Source organism: Dromiciops gliroides, chromosome 2, assembly GCF_019393635.1.
Source record: "Dromiciops gliroides isolate mDroGli1 chromosome 2, mDroGli1.pri, whole genome shotgun sequence".
Taxonomy (NCBI): Eukaryota; Metazoa; Chordata; class Mammalia; order Microbiotheria; family Microbiotheriidae; genus Dromiciops; species Dromiciops gliroides.
Genome location: NC_057862.1, coordinates 431670987 through 431694161, shown reverse-complemented (window position 1 = coordinate 431694161; position 23175 = coordinate 431670987). Strand labels below are relative to the sequence as shown.

Here is a 23175-nt window from a genome sequence, read left to right as displayed (position 1 = left end):
ACAGCTAGTAAGTGTCTGGGGCCAGATTTGAACTCATAGGCCCAGCATTCTATCCACTGTATCATCTAGCTGCCCCAAAAGGGACCTTAGAGGCCATCATTTCCAACCCTTTTATGGATGTGGAAAGTGAGTCATAGAAAGGTATGGGTTGCTCAGTCACACAACTATTAAGTGCCTAAGGTCTTCTGGACTCTAAATCCAGGAAAGGGTCCTGGTTCTAGTCCTAACCTGACCACAGGACCTTAGACAAGTCATTTCTTCCTTCTAGGCTCTACTTTGCTCATTTATAAAACAGGGATAGCAATCCCCTAAAACACTAATCAATCATCTACAAACATTTATTAATTGACAACTGTATGCTAGATATAAAGATATAAGGGCAAAAAAGACACTGCCCCTACCCTCAGGAAACTTACTTTCTACACAGTAGACAAAATGTATACATATAAGTATATGCAAAATAAATCCTAAATGGTTGGAGAGAATGGGGAAGAGGGAGAAGCACTTAGTAACTGGGAGAATGAAGAGAGGCCTCACCCAGGAGACATTTGAGCAGTTTTGAGAGAAGCTTTGGAAAATATAAAATCTTACACACTTGTGGGTAAATATTATTCTAAAGATACTCCTTCAGAAGTTAGTAAGGAGAAGAGCTTCCAGTAGTGGGGAATGCTCTCCTCAGGGCTTCTGACCCCTCTTGGGGGCCAGGGTGGGCCAGTTCCCGAGGCTCCAAAGCCCTGATCTGTCCAGTTTGGTCAGGCCAGCAGCTGTGGCTTTCCCAGGGACCCAGACTAAATATATGAGAGTAATCATTTAGGATTCCCTTACAGAAGCCTCCAAGCCTACAATTTGGTGCTAGTGAGTCTGATGTTTGCAGCTGACAGGACGGGAGTTGGGGGCTGGGGGTGGGGAGGGTGGTTCCTCAGAGGAATGGTACCCAGCAGCCAGACTCTCTGGAGGAAGTTTTCAGAGCTCTGGATCAGTTTCTGCCCAGGACACTGTTGTCTGCGATGGGTAGATAGTCAGATAAGGAGCCAAACATAAAGAGAGCCCTACATTAGATTTGAGGATCCCAGTCAACATCCATCTCACAGACAGTGCATACAAATGGCTATTCCCCATTTTCTTTTTTGCTTTTTCAGCCCTTTAATACTCTCTTCTTCAGTTACTAGGAGCCATTTGCAGCCACCCACACACTCTTGCAACCCCTTTGTAAGAGGCAGCATGATTTGGTTGCTAGACAGCTAGACCTGAATACAAGTGTAGCTTCTGACAGTTGTTGACTCTGTGACCCTCAGTGAGTCACGGTCTCTCGGTGCTCTGAGCTTCCAGCGTGCATTAGAAGAAGGAAGGAATTGCCTATACTGTGGAAATCACTAGTCTAGTCTTCCTCGAACCATCCTGCTTTTTTATTTTGTTTTGTTTTGATTTGTGTTGGTTTTTGGTTTGTTTGGTTTGTTTTTGCTTGGTTTTTTTGTGGGGCTATGAGGGTTAGGTGACTTCCCAGGGTCACACAGCTAGTAAGTGTCAAGTGTCTGAGGCCAGATTAGAACACAGGTCCTCCTGAATCCAGGGCCCAGGGCCAGTGTTTTATCCACTGAGTCACCTAGCTACCCCACACCATCCTGCTTTTATCTGCACAGTCTTTGTGCAGAAATATGTTCTGAGAGTGTCCGGTTAGACCTGGACCAAATTTAGAGAATAGTTTAGGTCTGTCCAAAACCTTTAGAATCTGTAGCATGAGATAAATAAGATAAACCCTCGTGCTAGTTGGAACTTGACAGGCTGGCTTTCTTTACTTTTCAAAGTCACCAAAGAAGTGTTTTGAAAACTTCCTGCCTGCAGACACTTGAAAACAATTAAAGAACCAATTGTTTGTTCCACTTATCACAAAGTTAGAGGCAACTTGGCCTTTGCATTGCTCTCCATCAGCTTTCTTTCCAAGAATGTTGGTATGGTATCCTCGTTGGTTCTAAATGACCATAAATGGCTGCCTAACTTGAGAAGGATGGGCATGGGCCATCTGCAAATAGTCCGCATGGAGTTTTCGCCTCAGTAAGTGTTTGGGTGAATTTTGGTCATAACATACAGATGCACAAATATATGCCCCCTTAGGACTCAAGCAAGAGAATAAAGAATTAACTTTGGCTCTGGTGAATTGTAACACATTCCTGAGGTCATCCAGGATGGCAGTGAATTATTGGAGAAAATTTATTTACACAATCACTGATTGCTGCCTTCACTTCCCACAACCTAATTTTGGTCCACAACACTGAACACAAGAATAGAGGAGCATAAGGGTATGGGGCGTGGGAGGACTGGACCTAGAAGTTTAAAAAAAAGCATACCAGTACTTCAGGACCAACACTCTTCTTCCCACATCACCCTGCCTTCCTATCTACTGGGTGTAAAATCTTCAATCAAGTGTATTGGCTTTCCTGGTGATGACCCACAAGCCTGGTGTGACTTAACCATCAGCTCCTTGAAAGCAGGAGCCATGTCCTCATTTCTAATTATCTCCCAACAATCAACAATATTCTATTCACACACAAAAAAATACTCCAAATAAATGCGACCAGTAGATATTTAATGAACATCTACTACATGAGTCCTAATATGTTCCAAGTGTAAGGAGAGACAAAAAAGAAACAAACAAGACAGACAGACAACAAGAGACACGAGAGAAAAGACTCAGAGAGTGAGAGAGTGAGAGAGAGAGAGAGAGAGAGAGAGAGAGATGAGAGAGAGAAAGAGAGAGAGAGAGAGAGACCTGGAATTCAGACTAAGGTGCTTGCTGACTGTACCAGAAAGAAGATCAAAGGATATATAGAAACAGGAAAGATCTAATCCTAGTTCTTATTAGCCTATACTCCAGCCTCTTGAACTGACCTATATCTAGCAGCCAGTGAGAGATAGGATAGGAAGGATGGGCGGAAAGGACAGCTTTCTCATGGATAAGTCTATCTTCCTTCTTCTTCTATCATTTTGGACTTCTCTTCTTTTTCTCCCATCTCTCTTATTCTTCCAGAAAATCCACGTGCCCCATCTGATGAGGAAGTTTTCTTTGACCTACTGAGTAAGTTTCCAGAGCAAACCCGGATGGGATGACCCAACGCTGTCCCCTGGAAGAGGGCCAAGCTGGGGCAGCTGAGGCTAACACCCCTACTCCCACCCTGGAGGAAAGAATATGTAAGTGGGAAGTCAGCTTAAGAGAGAAATCTGGGTCAGGAATAGCATAGGATCTAGAGTTATGGAATGTTAGAGCTGTCAGAGCCTTGAAGAGTCCTCAAGCCCCTCATTTTACAGATGGTGGAAACAGAGGCTAAAACTGGAGAACTGAATTGCCAAAAGTGACCAAAGTTATTTGGGTGACAGAGCTAGAATCTAAAGCTCAAAGTTTCTTCATTCTAGTATGGTTTATTCCATCAACCTGGGCTGCTTCTCAATCCATCACACCATTTCTGGGCAAAAGATTTTATATCCCAAAAGTATCAGAGTCTTCTCTCAGTGAGCATAATTTAAACTGGTCCAACCTGGGCAGCTTCCCTGGTGGACTGGGTTCAGAGACACCTGGCCTCAGCCACAGCAACATGAATGTTTTCATCCATGTGGATGAAGGGCAACATCAGCACCAGAGATTCTGAGACGGGGCTGGGTGGGGGGATATAAAGAGCTAGAGAAAGAGCAGGCAGATGGGTGAATCATGCAATTTCTGGCTTTTCCCTTTGCTGATTAAAGGACTATAATTACACCCGGTTCCTTGTAATCATTGGGTGTCTGTTACTGGGTCGTATATGTGCAAAACAGAAAGCTGCTCGATTTGCAAAGATAAGAACCCATGCAAATCAATTGCAAAGGGCTTTTTGAAAGTAATATCACATCCCTTCCCCCACCCCCATCCCATCCCCCATATCCTAAAAGTTAGGCTTAATAATGGGGAAAAGCATGTAATTACCTTCTTCCCTACCCCCTAGCCTGCTGGCACACTCCTGCAATCAGGGCACAGGAGCCACATCCCTGGAGGCATCGTGTAGGGAGGAGAAAGGCCATCCCCTTCTGTCACCTTCTGATCTGGGGCAGGGGACACACAGATGTGCTGAGATTTCCCAAGTGAATCCAGATGGAACAGCAAATTCTGGTTTCGCACACACAGTTGCAAGGAAACCATCGTGATTCAACAGCTGTAGGGGATCTCCTTCTGTCTGTGCATCCATGTGAGTGTGAGGAGAACAGAATAAAGCTAACTGGCCCACTCTGGGATTGACCCCCATGACTCTCACCTTAGGAATGCTGCCCTTTTCCCTTTCCTCCTTGTTAGCCATTGAGGCAACCTTCGTTGACATTTGAAAACTCCGTAGCAGATCATGAAAGTGCCTATCTCAAAGAGGCCCTCACATTCAGGGGCCCAGTGCTTAAAACTCCTATGGAAAGTAGGGTCAGCATTAATGGAGGCAAGAAGGTTGAGTTCAGGAGAGATACAGGGCCTTTCTATGAATCTGGGAGAGTTAGCGATATCAGTAGAGTGATGGGATGATGTCTGTTTGGCAGACATCCTTGTGCTATCTAGATCTCCCTAAAACTGGGTCCTTATTTAGATGGTATAATGGGCAGAATATTGTCTGGGACTCAAGAAACCCTGGTAGTTCCATCTCTTCTACTGATCTGCATAAGCCCTTCTTCCTCTCTGGTTCTCAGTTTCCCAGTCTGTAAAACTAAGACAGTAATCTTTGCCTGGCCTACTTAACAAGGCTCTGGTGAGCCTCGGTCTCCAAATGAGACCAAGAATACAAAGCACTTGAGAAAACCTTAAGGACTTTACAAATGGAAGAGATTGTCCTTCCCTCTAGAGTTCAAGGGGAGTCCCAATGAGAGTCCAGCCAGGGGGACTTTCCCTGCTTCATTCACTTCTCACAGTTGTATCTCTCCTGCAGCAGCTCAGTCATCCCTGATGGCCTCCCCTCAGACAGAGGAGTTTTTTGACCTCATTGCCAGCTCCCAGAGCCGCCGGCTGGATGACCAGCGTGCCAGTGTGGGCAGCCTGCCGGGCCTTCGGATCACCCATAACAACTTGGGCCACCTTCGTGGGGAGGGGGATGCTCAAGAGCCCGGAGATGAATTCTTCAACATGCTTATCAAGTGCCAGGTAGGATCATAAGATAATAAATAGATTCAGAACCAAAAAGGATTTTGGAGATCATCTAGGCCAGGGATGCTTAACTTTCTCCATGTTATAGATCCCTTTTTGGCTGTCCAGTAAAATGTACTTGTCCTTCTGGAAATAACATTTTAATTTTTTTATTTTTTTTAGTGAGGCAATTGGGGTTAAGTGACTTGCCCAGGGTCACACAGCTAGTAAGTGTTAAGTGTCTAAGGCTAGATTTGAACTCAGGTACTCCTGACTCCAGGGCCGGTGCTCTATCCACTGCACCACCTAGCTGCCCCAATTATTTTTTAAATTAATATTTTTTCCAAGTACTTGTAAAATCAATTTTTAACATTAGTTAAGTCTCCAAAGTCACATTTGAACTCGGATCTTTCTGACTCCAGTCCCAGCACTCAATCTACTGTGCCACCAATTTCATAAGATTCATATTTGTGTCCCCCAACTACAGTTCCAACAGCGCTGCAGTGGACAGAGTCTGGAGACTAGTTGGAAGAACCCTTTGCCTCACTTCTCCCTCCTCCCTCTCATTGCATAGGTCTTGGATAAAGGGACTCATTCACACCAGCCAGAGTACATTGGAGAGAGGATCCTGAATAAGCAGAGAACTGGGTAGGCAAGATAAAGATAGAGGAGGCAAATCAATCAATAAGCACTTAGGCAGTATCTCTGCTACATTACATGACCTCGAGTAAGTCTTTCCCCTTCTCTTAGCATCAGTTCTACCATATTTAAAATGAAAAAGTGGGACTGCATAACCTCTAAAATCCCTTTCTGCCCTCATTGCCCCATGGACCATCTCCAGCTGTGATGATGTTCCACACTCATGATGGAAACAGCCCTATCGTGGCTAGGGGTAGCTTGCCATCCTATGGCCCATCAAAGTAGAAAGGCATTTTAGAGGTCATCCAGTCTGACTTTCTCTTTTTAAATATGGCAGAACTATGGACTGTGTTATGAGAGCAATAGTCATGCATTCTTAATTTCCCTGATTTCCAAAAAAGGAAGCCTACTTTCTTTTTTTTTTTTTTAACTTTTTTTTTAATGTATAAGGTATTTTATTTTTTCCATTACATGTAAAGATAGTTCTCAACTTTTGTTTATACATGCTTTACAATTTCAGATTTTTCTCCCTCCCTCCCCTCCCTCCCCCCCTCCCTAGACAGCAGGGTAATCTGATATAGGTTATATCTATATATCTCTATACATATAGATATAGATATAGATATACACACATATATTCACATAATAACATTAATCCTATTTCTACATTAATCCTGTTACAAGAGAAAGAATCAGAGCAGTGATGCAAAACCTCAAACTAGGAAAAAAAAAAACAACAGCACCCAAAACAAAAGAAATAATATGGTTCAATCAGCATCTATACTCCACAGTTCTTTCTTTCTTTTCTTTTCTTGGATTTGGAGATCCTTCTTCTATCAATGAGTTCCTGGAACTCTTCTGTACCATTGCATTGGTGAGAAGAATATAGTCCATCACAGTAGGTCAACACTCAATGTTGATGATACTGTGTACAATGTTCTTCTGGTTCTGCTCATCTCACTCATCATCAGCTCACGTAGACCCTCCAGGTTTCTCTGAACTCTTCCTGCTCATCATTTCTTACAGCACAATAGTATTCCATTGTATTCATATACCACAACTTGTCCAGCCATTCCCCAATTGATGGGCACCCCCTCAACCTTCCAATTCCTTGCTACCAACGTAAAGAGCAGCTATAAATATTTTTGTACATGTGGGTCCCTTTCCCCCTTCCATGATTTCTTTGGGCAAAGACCTAAAAGTGGGATTGCTGGGTCAAAGGGTATGCACAGCTTTATTGCCCTTTGGGCATAATTCCAAATTGCTCTCCAGAATGGTTGGATCAGCTCACAGCTCCACCAACAATGCATTAGTGTTCCAATTTTCCCACAGCCTCTCCAACATTTATTATCTTCCTTTTTTGTCATTGTAGCCAATCTGATAGGTGTCAGGTGGTACCTCAGAGTTGTTTTAATTTGCATCTCTCTAATCATTAGAGATTTAGAGCATTTTTTCATATGGGAATAGATAGCTTTGGTTTCTTCATCAGAAAACTGCCTGTTCATATCCTTTTGACCCATTTCTCAATTGGGGAATGACTTGGATTCTTATAAATTTGATTTAATTCCCTATATATTTTAGAGATGAGGCCTTTATCAGAAGCACTGGCCTCAAAAATTGTTTCCCAGCTTTCTGCCTCCCTTCCAATTTTGGATGCATTGCTTCTGTTTGTACAAAAATTTTTTAATTTAATATAATCAAAATCATCCACTTTGCATTTTATAATATACTCTATCTCATGTTTGGTCAAAAACTGTTCAAGGAAGCCTACTTTCACAAGGCTTTGAGAAAGGAATATCCTTGTCTGACAGTGAGTTTAGAAAAAAATGGTCTCCACAGCCCTTGTGGATTAATCCATTCTGCGTCACAGGAAAATAAGAATGGAAGGGGCCTTGGGAACCATCTAGTTCAGGGATTCTTGGCCTTTTTTGTGTCATGGGCCCCTTAGAAGTCCAGAGAAGTCAATGGACCCCTTCTGAGAATGTTTCAAAATGCATAAAATAAAATTTGTAGTATTACACAGAAAATCAAATATACTGAAATACAGTTATCTATCTATCTATCTATCTATATCTATAGATATAGATATAGATATAGATATAGATATAGATATAGATATTTGTGTGTGTGTGTGTGTGAGGCAATTTGGGTTAAGTGACTTGCCCAGGGCCACATAGCTAGTGTCAAGGGTCTGAGGCCAGATTTGAACTCAGGTCCTCCTGCATCCAGGGCCGGTGCTCTATCCACTGCACCACCTAGCTGCCCCATATCAAAATATATTTTAAAAACAATTTCATGACTCAGAGCTTATTCTTTCCTTCTTGAGTTTGCTCTCTCATTTATTTCCTACTCAGGGCATTAATGAATTGGGAGCAGACCCATGGAGAAAAAATGCTTACTGATGATACAGTTCAGAGGACAATAGAATTTAGAACTAGAAGAGGTCTCAGAGGTCATCTAATCCAACCTCCTTATGTTACATATAAGGAAACTAAGGCTCAGAGATAAGCTCTATTGAGGTATTCAATGCTTTCAGTCCCCATTCCATGGGATATTTATGAAGGAAGAATTTTTGAAGTGCCATGGAAAGGTACTTTCACTATCATCACCACTAGCAGCAGCATCATATTTGTGCTCAGTATGATAGACATACGTGGATGGGGAATCTCAAGAGAGACCCCAGCATTAACTTGGGAAGGGGATATTTAAAAGCAGAGTCATAGTTTTAGGGAATACAGTTAAAATTTAAGGCTTTGTTTTTTTCCCCTGGTGAATGTTTGTACAATCATGAATCTGACACTGGTGCTCATAAGAACAAACACTTGGATTCCTCATTCCATTGGCAATTGAACTGTTAGTTCAAGCCTTGAGCATAAACAGTAAGACGAAGGCAGGGGAGAATCTCTGTGGATAAGCTGATATGAACTGGAACTACTTCAGAGGGTCAGCTCTTGGCCACTGCAATGGATTGTTGTTATGTCATCCAAGTCCATATACAGTCCTCTGGGTACCTGGATAACTGGAGGTTCATGCAATTTGGGGTATCCATGTTTTTCTACACAGGTACTACCAGAAATTTAGCCTCCATGAAAATTATGCTTACCCTGTGTTAAGGGCTAAAATTCTAGCTAAACTGTCTAAAATATCTAATGAGTGGTCGCCAATAAATTATAAGCTTTAGCAAGAGTTAGACTTTTAAGCATTTATTAAGGAGAATAAGAATTTGGTAAAGAGAGAGAAAAAGGCCTAGATTTCTATCTATTAAAGGGAGAGCACATTTCTAGCTCCCTTCTCCACCAGAGTCCAGAGGAAAAGAGCGCGAGACTGAGCGCCAGTCTCTTCCTTCCTCCTCCCACTAGTCCGCGTCACTTCCTGAATCCTGAAGAAAAGACTCCTGGTCTTGCCCTCAAAGACCTTCCCTTCATGGGCAGAACTCTTCTACAGTAAGTATCCAGCAGGTGGCATTATTCCAATCGTTACACCTGTGACCCATTGTTCCTGGCCCTTCTTGTCAATCAGTGTTGGGGGAGGGATCACCAGGCTTCAGCTTTTGTATTCCCTTCTATCTGTCAAGTAACTCTACCTGTTAAACATCAAGTATCTGCTACCTTGGGGAGAAATGCAATGGTTCATCCCCCCTTTTTTTTCCATGGGGCAATGGGGGTTAAGTGACTTGCCCAGGGTCACACAGCTAGTAAGTGTCAAGTGTCTGAGGCCAGATTTGAACTCAGGTACTCCTGAATCCAGGGCCGGTACTTTATCTACTGTGCCACCTAGCTGCACCCATCCCCTTTTACTAATGTGAACCTATCCAAATTGTCTTTATCTCTTCAAAAAAAATTATCAATAAAAACTGGCCCCATCTTGAAACTCTTGCTGGGGCCAGCTAGGTGGTGCAGTTGATAAAGCACCGGCCCTGGATTCAGGAGGACCTGAGTTCAAATCCGGCCTCAGATACTTGACACTTACTAGCTGTGTGATCCTGGGCAAGTCACTTAGCCCCGCCCCCCCACCCACCAAAAAAAGAGTAGGAAACTCTTGCTGATCTGCAGACATGAGCCCATCCAGGTTTTCCTGCCTTGAAGTAGTTTAATAAACTCTTTTTAATTCTCTTCAAAAAAAAATTCCATGAACTACAGGTTAGAACACTGATTTTAGTCCAACTACATCATTTTATAGAGGAAACAAACCCAGAGAAAGCAAGGGACTTGGCTGGTTACCCATTCAACAAGCATTTACCAAGCACCTCATTCTGTTCTGTTCCTCATTCTGCAAAATTTTGGAGAAGGCAAAGAAAGAAGAGACACAATCCTTCCCCTTGTGAAACTCACAGTCACTGGGGAGATGAGATGCATATGAAGAAGATTGGACAAGTCCATTAGGATAAACAGAAGCAATAAATGCTTTAGGGACTCAGCGGGGCAAATGGTTCCAGGTATATTAAAATTCCTGCCCTTATGAAATTTACAGTCTCCATAGAGAAGATAAAGTTCACCTACTTAGAACAATTGGAGAGCAATAAAGATAGTCCATCGTCATTTGCCAAATTGCCCAAAAGGCTCAGGAGACAGGATCACTGTGGGGTTAAAACAGTCCGGTGGGTTTTGTGGGGGCACAAGCAAATTTCTCCTGAGTGCCTGCTGTGTGCCCAGCCCCACACTAGATCCAGTAGAAGACATAGAGATGAGTATGCCACAGTGTTTGCCCTCACACAGTTAATTAAGTGGGATTTGGATAGTTGGAGGAGGAAGAAGAAGGATGTCCCAGGCGAGGAGAACAGCAGAAAGCAGGAAAGAGCAGCTGAGGAGATAGGAATCATGGATTTAGACCTAGAAAGAGAGAAAGGGGAAAGAAAGGGAAGAAGGTTTCTATTCCATTTGACTTTCTGAAAAAGATTGTGACATCTCAGGGTCTGCTGGCTCAAGCTGTCAATGATAAAGGTGGGGGCTATGTTCCACCAGGCATAGAATTTGTTCATTTTAACAGAAAATAAAAATTCCAACAAAATACAAGTTTCAGCAAGCCAACAGAGGAAACCCTGTGACCCAAACTTACTTAGAAAAAAAGAAGGGGAAAAAAAAAAAGAGCAAACAAAATATTCTAGAAACAAAGAAGCCCCATCTCAGATGCACTGAACCATGAATCTACATGTGTAAACACTGCCTACTTCAATTGTCCTCATCCTACTAAGTCAATATGCAGCCCCCAGGGATTCTTTCTTATGTGGGGTTTGGGGGGGGGCCTTCATTTCTATTTGAGCTTGACACCACTCCATCCACTGCCTCAGTTTCAAAGTTGCACATTAAGATAGTGACGGTAAATTAATCTAGTCTAGTCTATCCTAACTCTGCATGTCCTTGGCCCCAAGTCTGGTGTGCAATGTAGCTTCGGGGTGATCTTCCTGACATTCAGCTATCCCATTGCCATTTGCACGTCAGTGAAGTAAGTAAGCACTGGCCTTTTCCATCATGGACAATTTACACTGAGCTGGCTCCAGGAGGCCCCAGGGCAGGAACTGTCTATAAATTACACTTAGGGAGAGCCAAGCCAAGCCCAGAGGACAAGCAAAGCCCCTCATCTCTAGCTGCCAGGTCTGGTCTCTGGGATGAAACACCATCAATCCTGCCCCTGATGTAGCTCTCTCAAACCGGATAAATGGGGTTAGATAAATGAGGAGTTCTGGTCCTGAAATCCTGGCTCCATTCTTCTCTCAATGTTTATTTCTCTCACTGTCTAGCCGTTCTCCAGATATGACGTTGCATGCTCAAGATGGAAATAGCCCTATTATGGGCAGGGTGGCTTGCAGAGAATTTTAGCTCTGGTGATAATAGTTTATATTGGCCAGACCCCCTGTGAGGACTAGAGGGAAGGATGTTTTGAGAGTGCCCAGGTATGGAAGAATATCAGATGGCCAACAATGAAAGGATCTAATTGTATAAAATGGCTCAAGGAGGCAGCTAGGTGGCACAGTGGATAAAACATTGACCTTGGATTCAGGAGGACCTGAGTTCAAATCCAGCCTCAGACACTTGATATTTACTAGCTGTGTGACCCTGGGCAAGTCACATAACCCTCATTGCCCAGAAAAAAAAAAAAGGCTCATCCCTTTGAAATAGTAACAACCTCACCAACACCTGGGATTTAAAGGACATGCAGAGGGCAGAGAAGGCCCACCCACCCACCTCTGGATTGCTAAAGTTCTACCATTAGAGATTCTTTCTACTAAATCTTGAAAGTGTTTAAGCAGACCTGGTAAACTTCCCCCGGAAGGGTTGTGCCATCAACCATCATGAGCCGCTAATACCTCAGGAGGAATTGTAACATGACAGGGATAGGAGAGTAAAACCTGGCAAATGAGAGCATACGCATGTAGGCGCTGGGAGGGGAAAGGGGAGGCCGGCAGCATCAGTAAGGAAGGAGTACCTAAATGAGAGGAGGAAGGTAACAAGATGAACTCAGGCAACTTCACAGTTTTGCTCAGGACTGGCCTTTGTATCTTTTAGAGTCTAAAAACAGTTCCTGTGTTATGTACATACAATGGTCCGTGAATCAACTGGCCTTCTCATTCTGAACCTCAAAATTTGGAGTATTTGTGATTATGTCACAAGAAGGTAGATAGGTGGATGGATGGATGGAAGGAAGAAAGGAAGGAAGGAAGGACAGATAGATGGATGGAAGGATGGATAGAAGGATGGATGGATGGATGGATGGATGGATGGATGGATGATGGATGGATGGATGGATGGATGGATGGATGGATGGATGGATGGAAGGATGGAAGGATGGAAGGATGGAAAGAAGGATGGATGGATGGATGGATGGATGGATGGATGGATGGATGGATGGCTGGATGGATGGATGGATGGATGGATGGATGGAAGGATGGAAGGATGGAAAGAAGGATGGATGGATGGATGGAAAGATGGATGGATGGATGAATAGATAGAGAGATAGAGAGATAAAAGCTGGTCAATCCATGGGGTACATGACTTTGCTCTGTGGTTTCTCTACATTCGTGACTCAGTATAAAATTTACATGTGCTTAAAGGTCAGCCTCAAAGAGAATTCTATTAGGGAAGGTTATAACTGAGTATTAGTCATCTGAATGGCACAAAGGGCAGAGGAGCCCTGGATACCAAAAACAAACAAAAAAGCAGCCTGGGTTTTACCAGCAGCTCCCCAAGTGTAAAGTCTGTATGCCCAGATGAGGATCATCTTTAACCCTGCCTCTGTTTCCTTGCTTTGGTCCAGTCCTCCAGAATCGATGACCAGCGCTGTGCCCCACCTGACACGATGCCCCGTGGCCCCACCATGCCAGACGAAGACTTCTTCAGCCTCATACAGAGGGTACAAGCCAAGCGGATGGATGAGCAGCGAGTGGATCTTGCTCTGGCCAGGAGGAGGAGGTGGCGGCCAACATGCGGTCAGATGCCCCGCAGCAGTGCCGGCCCAATGCCAGCTAAGGCTCCTTCACTGGAGGACACCCCAGGACAGGTGCAGCTGGAACACACCTGTGCATCCCTGAGCCCTCACCTAGGATCTGGGGAAAGAGAGACCCTCTTATCTTCTCTCCTCTCTCTCCAGGCACTAGGGAAACCACAGACCATGTGCAGATCCTCATGTCCCAGAAGAGGCCAAGAAACCCCGGAGGACATATGGCTGAGCTTGACAAGGTCACAGCCAGGCACTGGAAACCCAAATAGATGTGAACAGCCAGCCCTTCTTACCATAGCCTCAAAGGGCATCTTCTGGGGCCAAGGGTAGACAGTGCTAGAATCTTACAAGGGAGTAACTGGTCCTCTCCTTCACCCTGTCAAGCCAGAGACCCCAGACTAAGTATGGGGAAGGATGGGGCCCCTCCGACACAGCTGGCCCCATCCCTGCTGCTTTCCCTGACCTGGTACATGAGTAGTGAGAAGCAGGCAGAAGCTGCCTTGACAAAGCAGCCAAGCTGGCCCTAGCTCTCTGCCCAGCTAATCCCCATTTAATCCCCACTCTTCCCCTTGGCCCAACCTCCAGCCATCCCACTGAGACCAGAAACCTGACAAAGTGCAATATAGTATCAGCCCCCTCTGAGCCATCTGTATCCCTCAACTCACCAGGTTCCTTTCCTGTCCCTGACCAAGTGTGAACCCACCTGGCATGCCAACCATGGAGATTCATCAAAGGATTCCCATACCATGATGAAAACCTCCCAAGGAGCTGTTAAAGACAGAACTGAGTTCAAATCCGGCCTCAGACACTTGACACTTACCAGCTATGTGACCCTGGGGAAGTCACTTAACCTTCATTGCCCCAGAAAAAAAAAGACAGTAATGAGGTGTTAAAGACATTTCTGTCCAGAGTCCATGCACTGGTTGTGTACCTACTGAGAGTCACTGGCTAAGTGACAATGCAACCCATGCCAGGTCTGAATTAACAGCCAAAAAACCAACCAGTTTCAAGCCTGGACTCCCTCCCATCTCCAATCTGGTTGTCCACTTTCCCAGCATCCATTTGAACTCCCCAGGAGCCATGAACAGCAAAAAGAGGGTCCCCACCAATAGGGCATCATTGGTATTGCTAAGATAGAAGACAGGAAAAGGTGAGAACAAAGGAGAGATGTTCCCACCAGAAGCCCAACAATACTGCCAGTTCAGCCATGGAACTTTAAACCCCTAGAATGGGTGGTGGGATATGGATTGATAGGGCCTGGGTAGGCCCATGGGGGCAGGAGGAAAAGACCAGTGCACCCATGCCTTTCCAGGTTATCAGGATGCCTTCATGAGTCCCCCTCCACTGGTTAGGGCCCACTGTCTTTAGGTTTGGTCAGGACTGCTTCCTCACACACTGCTCCTGAGTCTTCTTTCTCCAGGAGTGTGAGCAGAGTGGTCCAGGCCACCTGGACATGCAAGAGCTTAGTTCCTCAGCTCCTGAGGCAAGAGAATATGGAATATGAAGGCATTGCTGGAGGAACAGCTGCTTCTGGCTTCAATTTTTCTTTTTTTCAGCTTAGAAAAGGGAGTCTATCAACATCCACCCAGTTTAAACACTGGACTGTGATAAATCCAGGCACTGTTTTTAAAGCCCAGGAATGCAAACGCAGCAGGTGCTTTGTTTACCCATTACCCCTGACTTTCAAGGATATTCATCTGTTGCCCAAACTTTTGGAAGGTCTAGTTGGGGAACAGAAGGCTAACCGTGAACTTGGGCTTAAAAGGCTGCTGGCAGGTCTGAACCAGATGGAATCTCCACCCCCTCTGCCCTGAGATCCCAGTTCCTCTAGGAAGGTAAATTCAGGCTAGGTTAATTTAGTTCTTCCACAGCAACCCTGGCCCTCCACCCTTCCTATATCAGCAAGGTCAAGGAAGGGAGAAAGGGTGGGAAGCTGGGGAAATGAACCGAAATGTCCTCTGTGTCTCCACTCCTGTAATTTTTAAAGGGTGTTCTAACTTTCACCCTTGGTCGACTTGGGGGTAAGCATAGAAGCTCTTCATTCTACCAACTTTAAAAAAACCACCAATGAGTCAGTCTTCCCCTCCAGCTAAATCCCAAGAGGAAAACTGTTGGATGGAAACAGGAAGAGGATGATTTGGGGTCACAGGGATAGGAGTTCACTTGTGACGTGAACCTTTCAGCAGATCCATTAGGGTTTTGACAGCAACTCAGCACCCACCCCTCAAAGATAAGGACAGCTGCAATTGGTTATTGGCCAAGGCCGGTTCTTCATGCTCCAAGACTTTTTTTTATAAATAGCCCCTCCCACTGCTTGGCTCCCAGTAGAAGTGGTTACCTTGGGCCATTGACACCCAGCTTCTATAAAATGAGAATTCACAGGATTTTTACAAAAGCAGCTGACTGGCTCTAGCTGCCCTGGACCAGTTGGGAAAGGCTAGAATGACCTTCCCTCAGCTGACTTGCAGACATCTTCCCAGTGACATGTGGTTCTTAGAAGGGCAGTGGCCCAGAAATAGGTCTCCCCACTGGGAATAAGAAATCTGGGTTAGGGCCATTGTGGGAGATGTTTGTTTATTGAAGCTCCAGGCCAAGATTTCCCTGCTCTATTTCTCCTTTCCACACCCTACTCTTACCCCCTGGATTTCAACCTCTCAAGGTCACGTCCTACTATTCAAAGCTTGGGGAGGCAAGAGAAAAATGAGACAGAAGAGGAAGACACAGTCCTTTCCCTCACAAGCTGACTGTCCAATACCTGTCTTTGCTTTTCTGGTTTCATCTCAAGGTCCTCCATGAACTGTGAGACAAACTTCTGTCTTATCCTAAAAGGATATAATAACTATAAAGATGATAAATCATCAATTTCACAAGCATTATGTTATTTGATCCCTGGAAAGTTGGTAGAACAAGCCCAAAGGTGACAGAATTAAAAGAAAAATGGCCCAAGGTCATATAGTAAGTTGTATAATAGAGTTGAACCCAGGTCTGCTGATTGACAATCCATTCCCCTCTCTACTATCCTGGGTCCAAAAGAGCAGGTTCAGGTGATACATAAGACTGGACCTGACTTATTCACAATCAAGCCATGAATGAAAAGGACCCTCTTCAAGGGCCAAAGGACAGAAAATAAGAGTCTGGGCCAAAGTAGGGCATAGCTCTACCTAGGCAGAAAAGGACTGAAAATGGAGAGTCTGGCTTTCAAAAATAAAAAAAGGGAAAATAATAATAATAAGCCAAGCAAAACATTAGTAAGTTACCACATACTTGAACGTTCAAGCTTATTTATTTTTTACATCTGCGTTGGTTGTGTTGTAAGTGGGACTTCCCAATCCTGGAGGTACATTTTGTTTTGTTTTCTCTAAAAATAAATAATAAGATCTGCCAAATGAATTAATATATGTGTAAGTATGTAATTAAAGCCTTGGGGGGGGGGTTGTGCATAATAAAAGATGTTTGTGGTCTAACCTGTATCCAACAAGACTCAGTTCCCTTCTGAATCGATGTGACTCTTCCTACCTCAAAACACATGAATATAACTAATCCTTGGATGTCCTTGATCTCCTTCGTGACACTGACTTTGTCTGAACTTACTAGAACTCCCTCCATACTAAGGGGGGCACGGTCAGTTTGGACTGGTGATGAGTTTGAGTTGTAGAATTTTTTCATTTATACAGAAATGAAATGTGTTCCCTTTCAAACTCCTAAAGAAACCAGTGCTATCTTAATAGTAGAGGGTTTTTTTTTAAGGGATCTGTTTTCATGAATAGATAAGTGATTTATTTGTGTATTAAATGTAGAAGATAGGTGATTGAATCATTCTCTTACGCAGGTTTAATAGTTCTATAATTGTTTACTATGTTCATTTTCTTAGTAAATCATTTATTTATTGAAGCAACACAAAAGAAATGTTAGTTTTTGCCCTTGCCTGTAAAAAAATGACAAATTCTGAATTGATGATATTTAGCATATTAGGAGAAACCTGGAGCAAAACTAAAGACTGGAACTTGCAAGAAGGGAGAGGTTATCATTTTATGGAAGACCCACATCCACTGTTTATACCAATGTTCAAGGTAGTATGAATTTATAGGGCCTCCCTAATAGTTGCTATTAAAACCTAACTAGAGGGGGCAGCTAGGTGGCACAGTGGATAGAGCACCGGCCCTGGAATCAGGAGTACCTGAGTTCAAATGCGGCCTTAGAGACTTAACACTTACTAGCTGTGTGACCCTGGGCAAGTCACTTAACCCCAATTGCCTCACTAAAACAAACAAACAAAAAAAAAAACCTAACTAAATGACCTTAGTCTGGATTCTTTATCCACCCCTATAGTAGTCAAGAGTCTGCCTTAACTTCATTAATTCATTCTATAGGCATATTAGCAGATAAAACCAGCACACTGGAAATCAGGAGATTCAGGATCTTCTGGAAAGGGGAAAAGGGATGTCTTTCCAACAGGACTCCCAGAAAGGTCAAGATGTGAAGCTCACAAATGAACTCTAGAGAATTGGGAGGGTGTGCTAAAAAGCTAACAAATCCAGGGCAGCTGGGTGGCGCAGTGGATAGAGTGCCGGCCCTGGATTCAGGAGAACCTGAGTTCAGGATCCAGCCCCAGACACTTGACACTTACTAGCTGTGTGACCCTGGGCAAGTCACTTAACCCAAATTGCCAAACCCCAAAAAAAACTAACAAACCCAACGTATACAGCCCCTCAGCTCCCCTTGTTCAGAAAATTTAGATCTGAAGGAAGCAGGGACTTATCTCTGCCACTTTACTTATAAGAGGTCACCCTGGCTTAATTGTGTATTTTAAAGTGACAGGTGAGCTACAGTTGTCGGAATTAGCAATGAAGAATATGTCATACACTGATGGAGGTGGATTCTATCCTGTGCCACAGCACATAAGCAGGAAATGAAAGCCATGTATGTCTCAGTGATCGGTGCCAAATCAAGAGCTAGGGCTGCTTTGGTGGAAGTCCCAAATTAAACTTGGATCTGAAGCTGATTATTAGGCACAAAGGCCCCAAAGCCGTGATGAGACAGTACGGTATAGATAGAGTGAAGGGGACCCCTGAGTTGGGTGGGGGAGGACCACAGGGCTGCTCTGAGGAATAACAGGCAGTGACTGAAACATATCCAATCCTTCTTGCAGATGGAGAATCTAGGTTGGGTGTGGAGGCTGGCAGGGACAAGGTTCTGAGGAAATTGCGAGCCCCAGGACTTGCTTTTTACTCTGTGTTTACAATACATTCATGACAAGCTGATCACATATTCCAGAGCGCATTCTTGACACACAGGTGGAAAGGGTAGGGAAAAGCCATGATTTGGTATGGAGTACAACACCAAGTTAGGCTTTCACAGACTTGGCATTAAGGCTACGCAAGTCACTGTAGGTCTGCCCAGTACCAACAAAGACAATGAGTTTGCTTGTGACCTGTGTTCCAGAAATGGCATTACCCACCTTGTCATCAATGGTATCAAATTTTGATGAGAATGATGCTATTGATGAACTAGGGTGTTTGAGTCATAGAGTGATCCACAAGAGCTTTGTTGGATTTTATCAACTGATCCACAGCCTTATTTCCCACTAAGGCTTCCCTAACAAACACCACCAGGTGAGGTGTGTTGACACCAATGAGTTTAACCAGAATATACCAATGTGGACAGCAAGATGCCCCCAGTGACTAGAATACTGGGCTCGCAATCAAGAAAACTCATCTTCATGAGTTCAAATCTAGCCTCAGACGCTCACCCAGTTGTGTGACCCTGGGCAAGTCACTTAAATCTGTTTGCTTTAGTTCATCTGTAAACCCCATTTGGGGTTTTCTTGGCAAAGATACTGGAGTGGTTTGCCATTTCCTTCTCCAGTTCATTTTATATAAGGAAACTGAAGTAAACAGGGTTAAGTGACTTACCATGGGTCACACAGCTAGTAAATGTCTGAGGTCATATTTGAACTCAAGTCCTCCTGACTCCACACCTAGCACTCTATCCACTGTGCCACCTAGCTACCCACCATTACACCATGCTGCTTCTCAAAAACCTGACTGACAACTGACTGATTGGAGTTCTCTGCTACTTGAGACAACTTTGCAATGATCGGCAAATCCAAGTTTCTGAATTTGGTCTAGGCCCAAGGAAGCCCCCAGGTTCCATTGGCTGCTCTGGGAACAGAACCATAAAAGGTGGAGTTTTTCTAGGCCACAGGTGTGTGAGGTATCACCAGGACATTTGCTGACTTAGTGGGAACCTCTTACCTTGAAATATGATGTAGGTTGTGATCTTGTCACTTCACATTCAATCGAAAAGCCCCAATCCAAACAAGAAAGGGGAAGTGAAAGTAATGTGTCCTTGTGGTTACACTGGTTTCTGAGAAGGGAAATGAACCATGCCTGGTATGGTAGGCTTAGTGGAAGAGGAGAAAATTATTGTAGAAACCTGTGAAGCTTTTCTTTCTTCCTTCCTTCCTTTCCTTTTTTTTTTTTTTTTTTTTTGCAGGGCAATGAGGGTTAAGTGACTTGCCCAGGGTCACACAGCTAGTAAGTGTCAAGTGTCTGAGGCTGGATTTGAACTCAAGTCCTTCTGAATCCAGGACTAGTGCTTTAGCCACTTTGCCACCTAGCTGCTTCAGCTTTTCTTATTTCTTTAAGATATACTCCTGCCCCTCTATAAATGTGGTCCTTCTCCCCAGATATGTCATTTCTCTTTTACAAAAATGCCCAAAATGCAAATAGAATCAGGTGGGGGAGCCTGGAACCCTACTTCCAAGGGTTTTTGTTGTTCAATCATGTCAGACTCTTTGTGACCCCATTTGGGTTTTTCTTGGTAAAGATATTAGAGTGGTTTGCTGTTTCCTTCTCTAGCTCATTTGACAGATGAGGAAACTGAGGCAAACAGGGTTAAGTGACTTGCCCAGGGTCACACATCTGGTAAGTACTTGAGGCTACATTTGAAGGAATATGAGTCTCCCTGACTCCAGGCCCAGCACTCTATCCACTGTACCAACTAGTTTCTAAGGGTAGCAAGCCACTAACATTCCCTTTGCTGGTTCAGAGAGGGAAAAGTATCTTGCCCATGATGTTTCTGGGGCAGCTAAATGTTTTCATTTCTTCTCCTAGTGCCTCCCTTTTCGAATCAAGTGGAATGGCCCAGAACTGGACTAATCTTTCTTTGGTTTATAAGGTTCTTCTGACCAGTCAGAGGCAAAATAAATAGACAGACGGAATTTATCTTTGTTGTTTTTTATTACTGCTTAGACATTTTTTCCTTTGAAAATAGGAAAATTAAAGTCATAAAAATCAGCAGGAATTTGTGTATATGTTTTATTTTCCACCCTCTCCCCTGCCCTGGTGTTTTAAAATAAGGCAAAGCCCAAGCCATTTTTGATAAAAACATAATTTCAAAAAGGACCAAAAATAAAAAAGGATAAATGTTTAACCCAATACAAGCTGCCTGTTTTTGTCTTTGTAACCCCAGCACCAAATGTACTGCCTTTGTACATTATAAATTCTTAAACATTTAGTGGATTGAACTGGGTCTCTTTTGTGATCCTTTTGAATCATTTCTTTTTTTGCTAAGATCACTTTTTCAAGTCTATGTTGGATTTTCAAGGGCAGTAAAGGTAATTCTCAGCTGCTATGTAAAGAACAGTTTCCTGAGCTGGTCAGGAGTCTCTTAGCTGAACAAATGCAGAAGAGCAGGAGGTGGTAGAGAACAGCCTAGATCCATGCTTTTTCAGTAGTCTATGTCCTCTCTTCAGGGGACAGCAGGGAGGCCTTTTATAGTTATGTGGGTGCAGAGGATATCTATTGTCTATTTTCTAGGTGGCAGTTAGGTGGCACAGTGGATAGAGTAAGTGGCCTAGAGTCAAGAAGACTTCCTGATTTCAAATCTGGCCTCAGACACTTACTAGCTGTATCACCCTGGCCAAGAAACTTAACCCTGTTTGCCTCAGTTCCCTCATAGGTAAAATGAGCTGAAGAAGGAATAGGAAACCACTCCAGTATCTTTGCCAAGAAAACCCTAAATGGGGTCTTGAAAAGTTGGACACGAGTGAACAACAATAAATCTATTTTCTATCTTGACACACAACTGGCTCTGCCTTTTCTTCTTTTCATATGTCTGCTCAATGCTATCCTCATCTGCAGCAGAAACAGCAGAGGGAAACATAACAACATAAAGTCCTGGGAAGAAGATTTGACAGAAACAGCATCATTCAGGATATCCCCAAAGTCTACACTAAGACTGTATTTGGAGTTTGAACTCAGGTTCAAACCCCAGCTATATCAGTTACTGCCTGGATGACCTTAAACAAATTGCTTAATCTCTCTGGGCCTCAGTTTCCTTGATTGTAAAATGAGAGGATTAGATTACATGACTTGTAAGATCCCTTCCAGTTCTGATTCTGTGATCCTGTGGGGTAGAGAACAGAAATCTAGACTGTCAGTCAGTCAGTCGAACAATAAGAATTCCTTATGTGTCTTTTATGTCCTATGTTAAGAGTTTATGTCCCACCAGCCCCACTTGAGTTCCATCGTGTGAGTCCCCTGACAGGTAAGGTCCTTTATGGCAGAAATACTTTCATTCATTATATTTATATTCCCAGAACTTAACCCAGTGTTTGGTACAGAGTAGGTGCTTAATAAATGCTTGCTTGCTTAATTAGGAAAATCATTAATCTTCTGAACCTACTCTGTAAAAGAGGGATAATCCCACTCTGCCTACTCTACAGGATGTCAGATTAAAGATAATTGATGAGGAGGTGTTTTGTAAACTATGCAATGCTACATAAATGTATGATATTATGATCAATTATTGACACCAAGTGGGATTTGTAAGGCATGTTGCTTTTAAATTTCATCAGGTTGACATATACAAAAATAGTTATAGCAGCTCTTTTTGTGGGTGGCAAAGAATTGGAAATTGAGGAGACGCCCATCGGGTTGGGGAAATGGCTGAACAAGTTGTGGTATGTGAATGTAATGGAATACTATTGTGCTGTAAGAAATGATGAGCAGGTGGATTTCAGAAAAACCTGGAAAAGAATTACATGAACTGATGCTGAGTGAAGTGAGCAGAACCAAGAAAACATTGTATACAGTAACAGCAACATTGTGTGATGATCAAATGTGTTAGACTTAGCTCTTCTCAGCAATACAATGATCCAAGATCATTCCAAAGGACTCACGATGGGAAATGCTCTCCACATCCAACTGAAAGATTGAAGCATACTATTTTCACTTTTTTTTGTTTTTTGCTTCTCGTGGTTTTTCCCTTTTGTTCTGATTTTTTTCCACAACATGACTGATGTGGAAATGTGTTTATCATGATTGTACTGTACAACCTATATCAGATTGGTTGCTGTCTTGGGGGGGGGAAGGAAGGGAGGGAGGGAGGAAAAATTTGGAACTCAAAATCTTACAAAAATGAATGTTGGAGGGGCCAGCTAGGTGGGTGCAGTGGATAGAGCACCAGCCCTGGAGTCAGGAGGACCTGAGTTCAAATCTGGCCTCAGACACTTAATACTAGCTGTGTGACCCTGGGCAAGTCACTTAACCCCAATTACCTCACAAAACAAACAAACAAACAAAAATGAATGTTGAAAACTACATGTGAGTGAGAAAAAACAAAATGCTATTAAGTGAAAAAAGAAAGAAAGAAAATTCATCAGGCTGTAGAGAAATCACACAGTGAAATTGCCCTTCTACGATGCAACCAAGGTAAGTCCCATGCCAAGACCCTTGTGTGTAGGGTTGGAGTTGGGTATATTTCATTAAACCCTGGATAATTAACTCCATGTAAGCTAAAGGTCATTGAGAAAAAAGTGTGATGGGTGTGAGTAGTGATAGCAAATTACTTGCCAATGAAGAATTATACACCAAAGGCCACAGAATGGATGGCATTAATCAGCAACAGGAATCAAGAAAAGCTGCGTTTAAGCTGAGGTGTGAATGAAACTAGAGATTCTAAAGGGTGGAGGTAAA

At 43.4% G+C, this 23175-nt stretch overlaps 1 protein-coding gene across 1 annotated transcript in view; it reads left to right on the top strand.

Moving 5' to 3' along the window:
* GPSM1 (G protein signaling modulator 1) overlaps window positions 1–16749 on the top strand; it is a 139297-nt gene extending 122548 nt beyond the window's left edge. Inside the window, 5 exon segments of the mRNA XM_043986814.1 lie at window positions 3026–3102; window positions 3105–3186; window positions 4932–5140; window positions 13013–13145; window positions 13148–16749. Of these exon segments, the coding sequence (XP_043842749.1) occupies window positions 3026–3102; window positions 3105–3186; window positions 4932–5140; window positions 13013–13145; window positions 13148–13224 (578 nt within the window). The 3' untranslated portion in view covers window positions 13225–16749.
* The last annotated feature ends 6426 nt before the right edge of the window (window positions 16750–23175 follow it).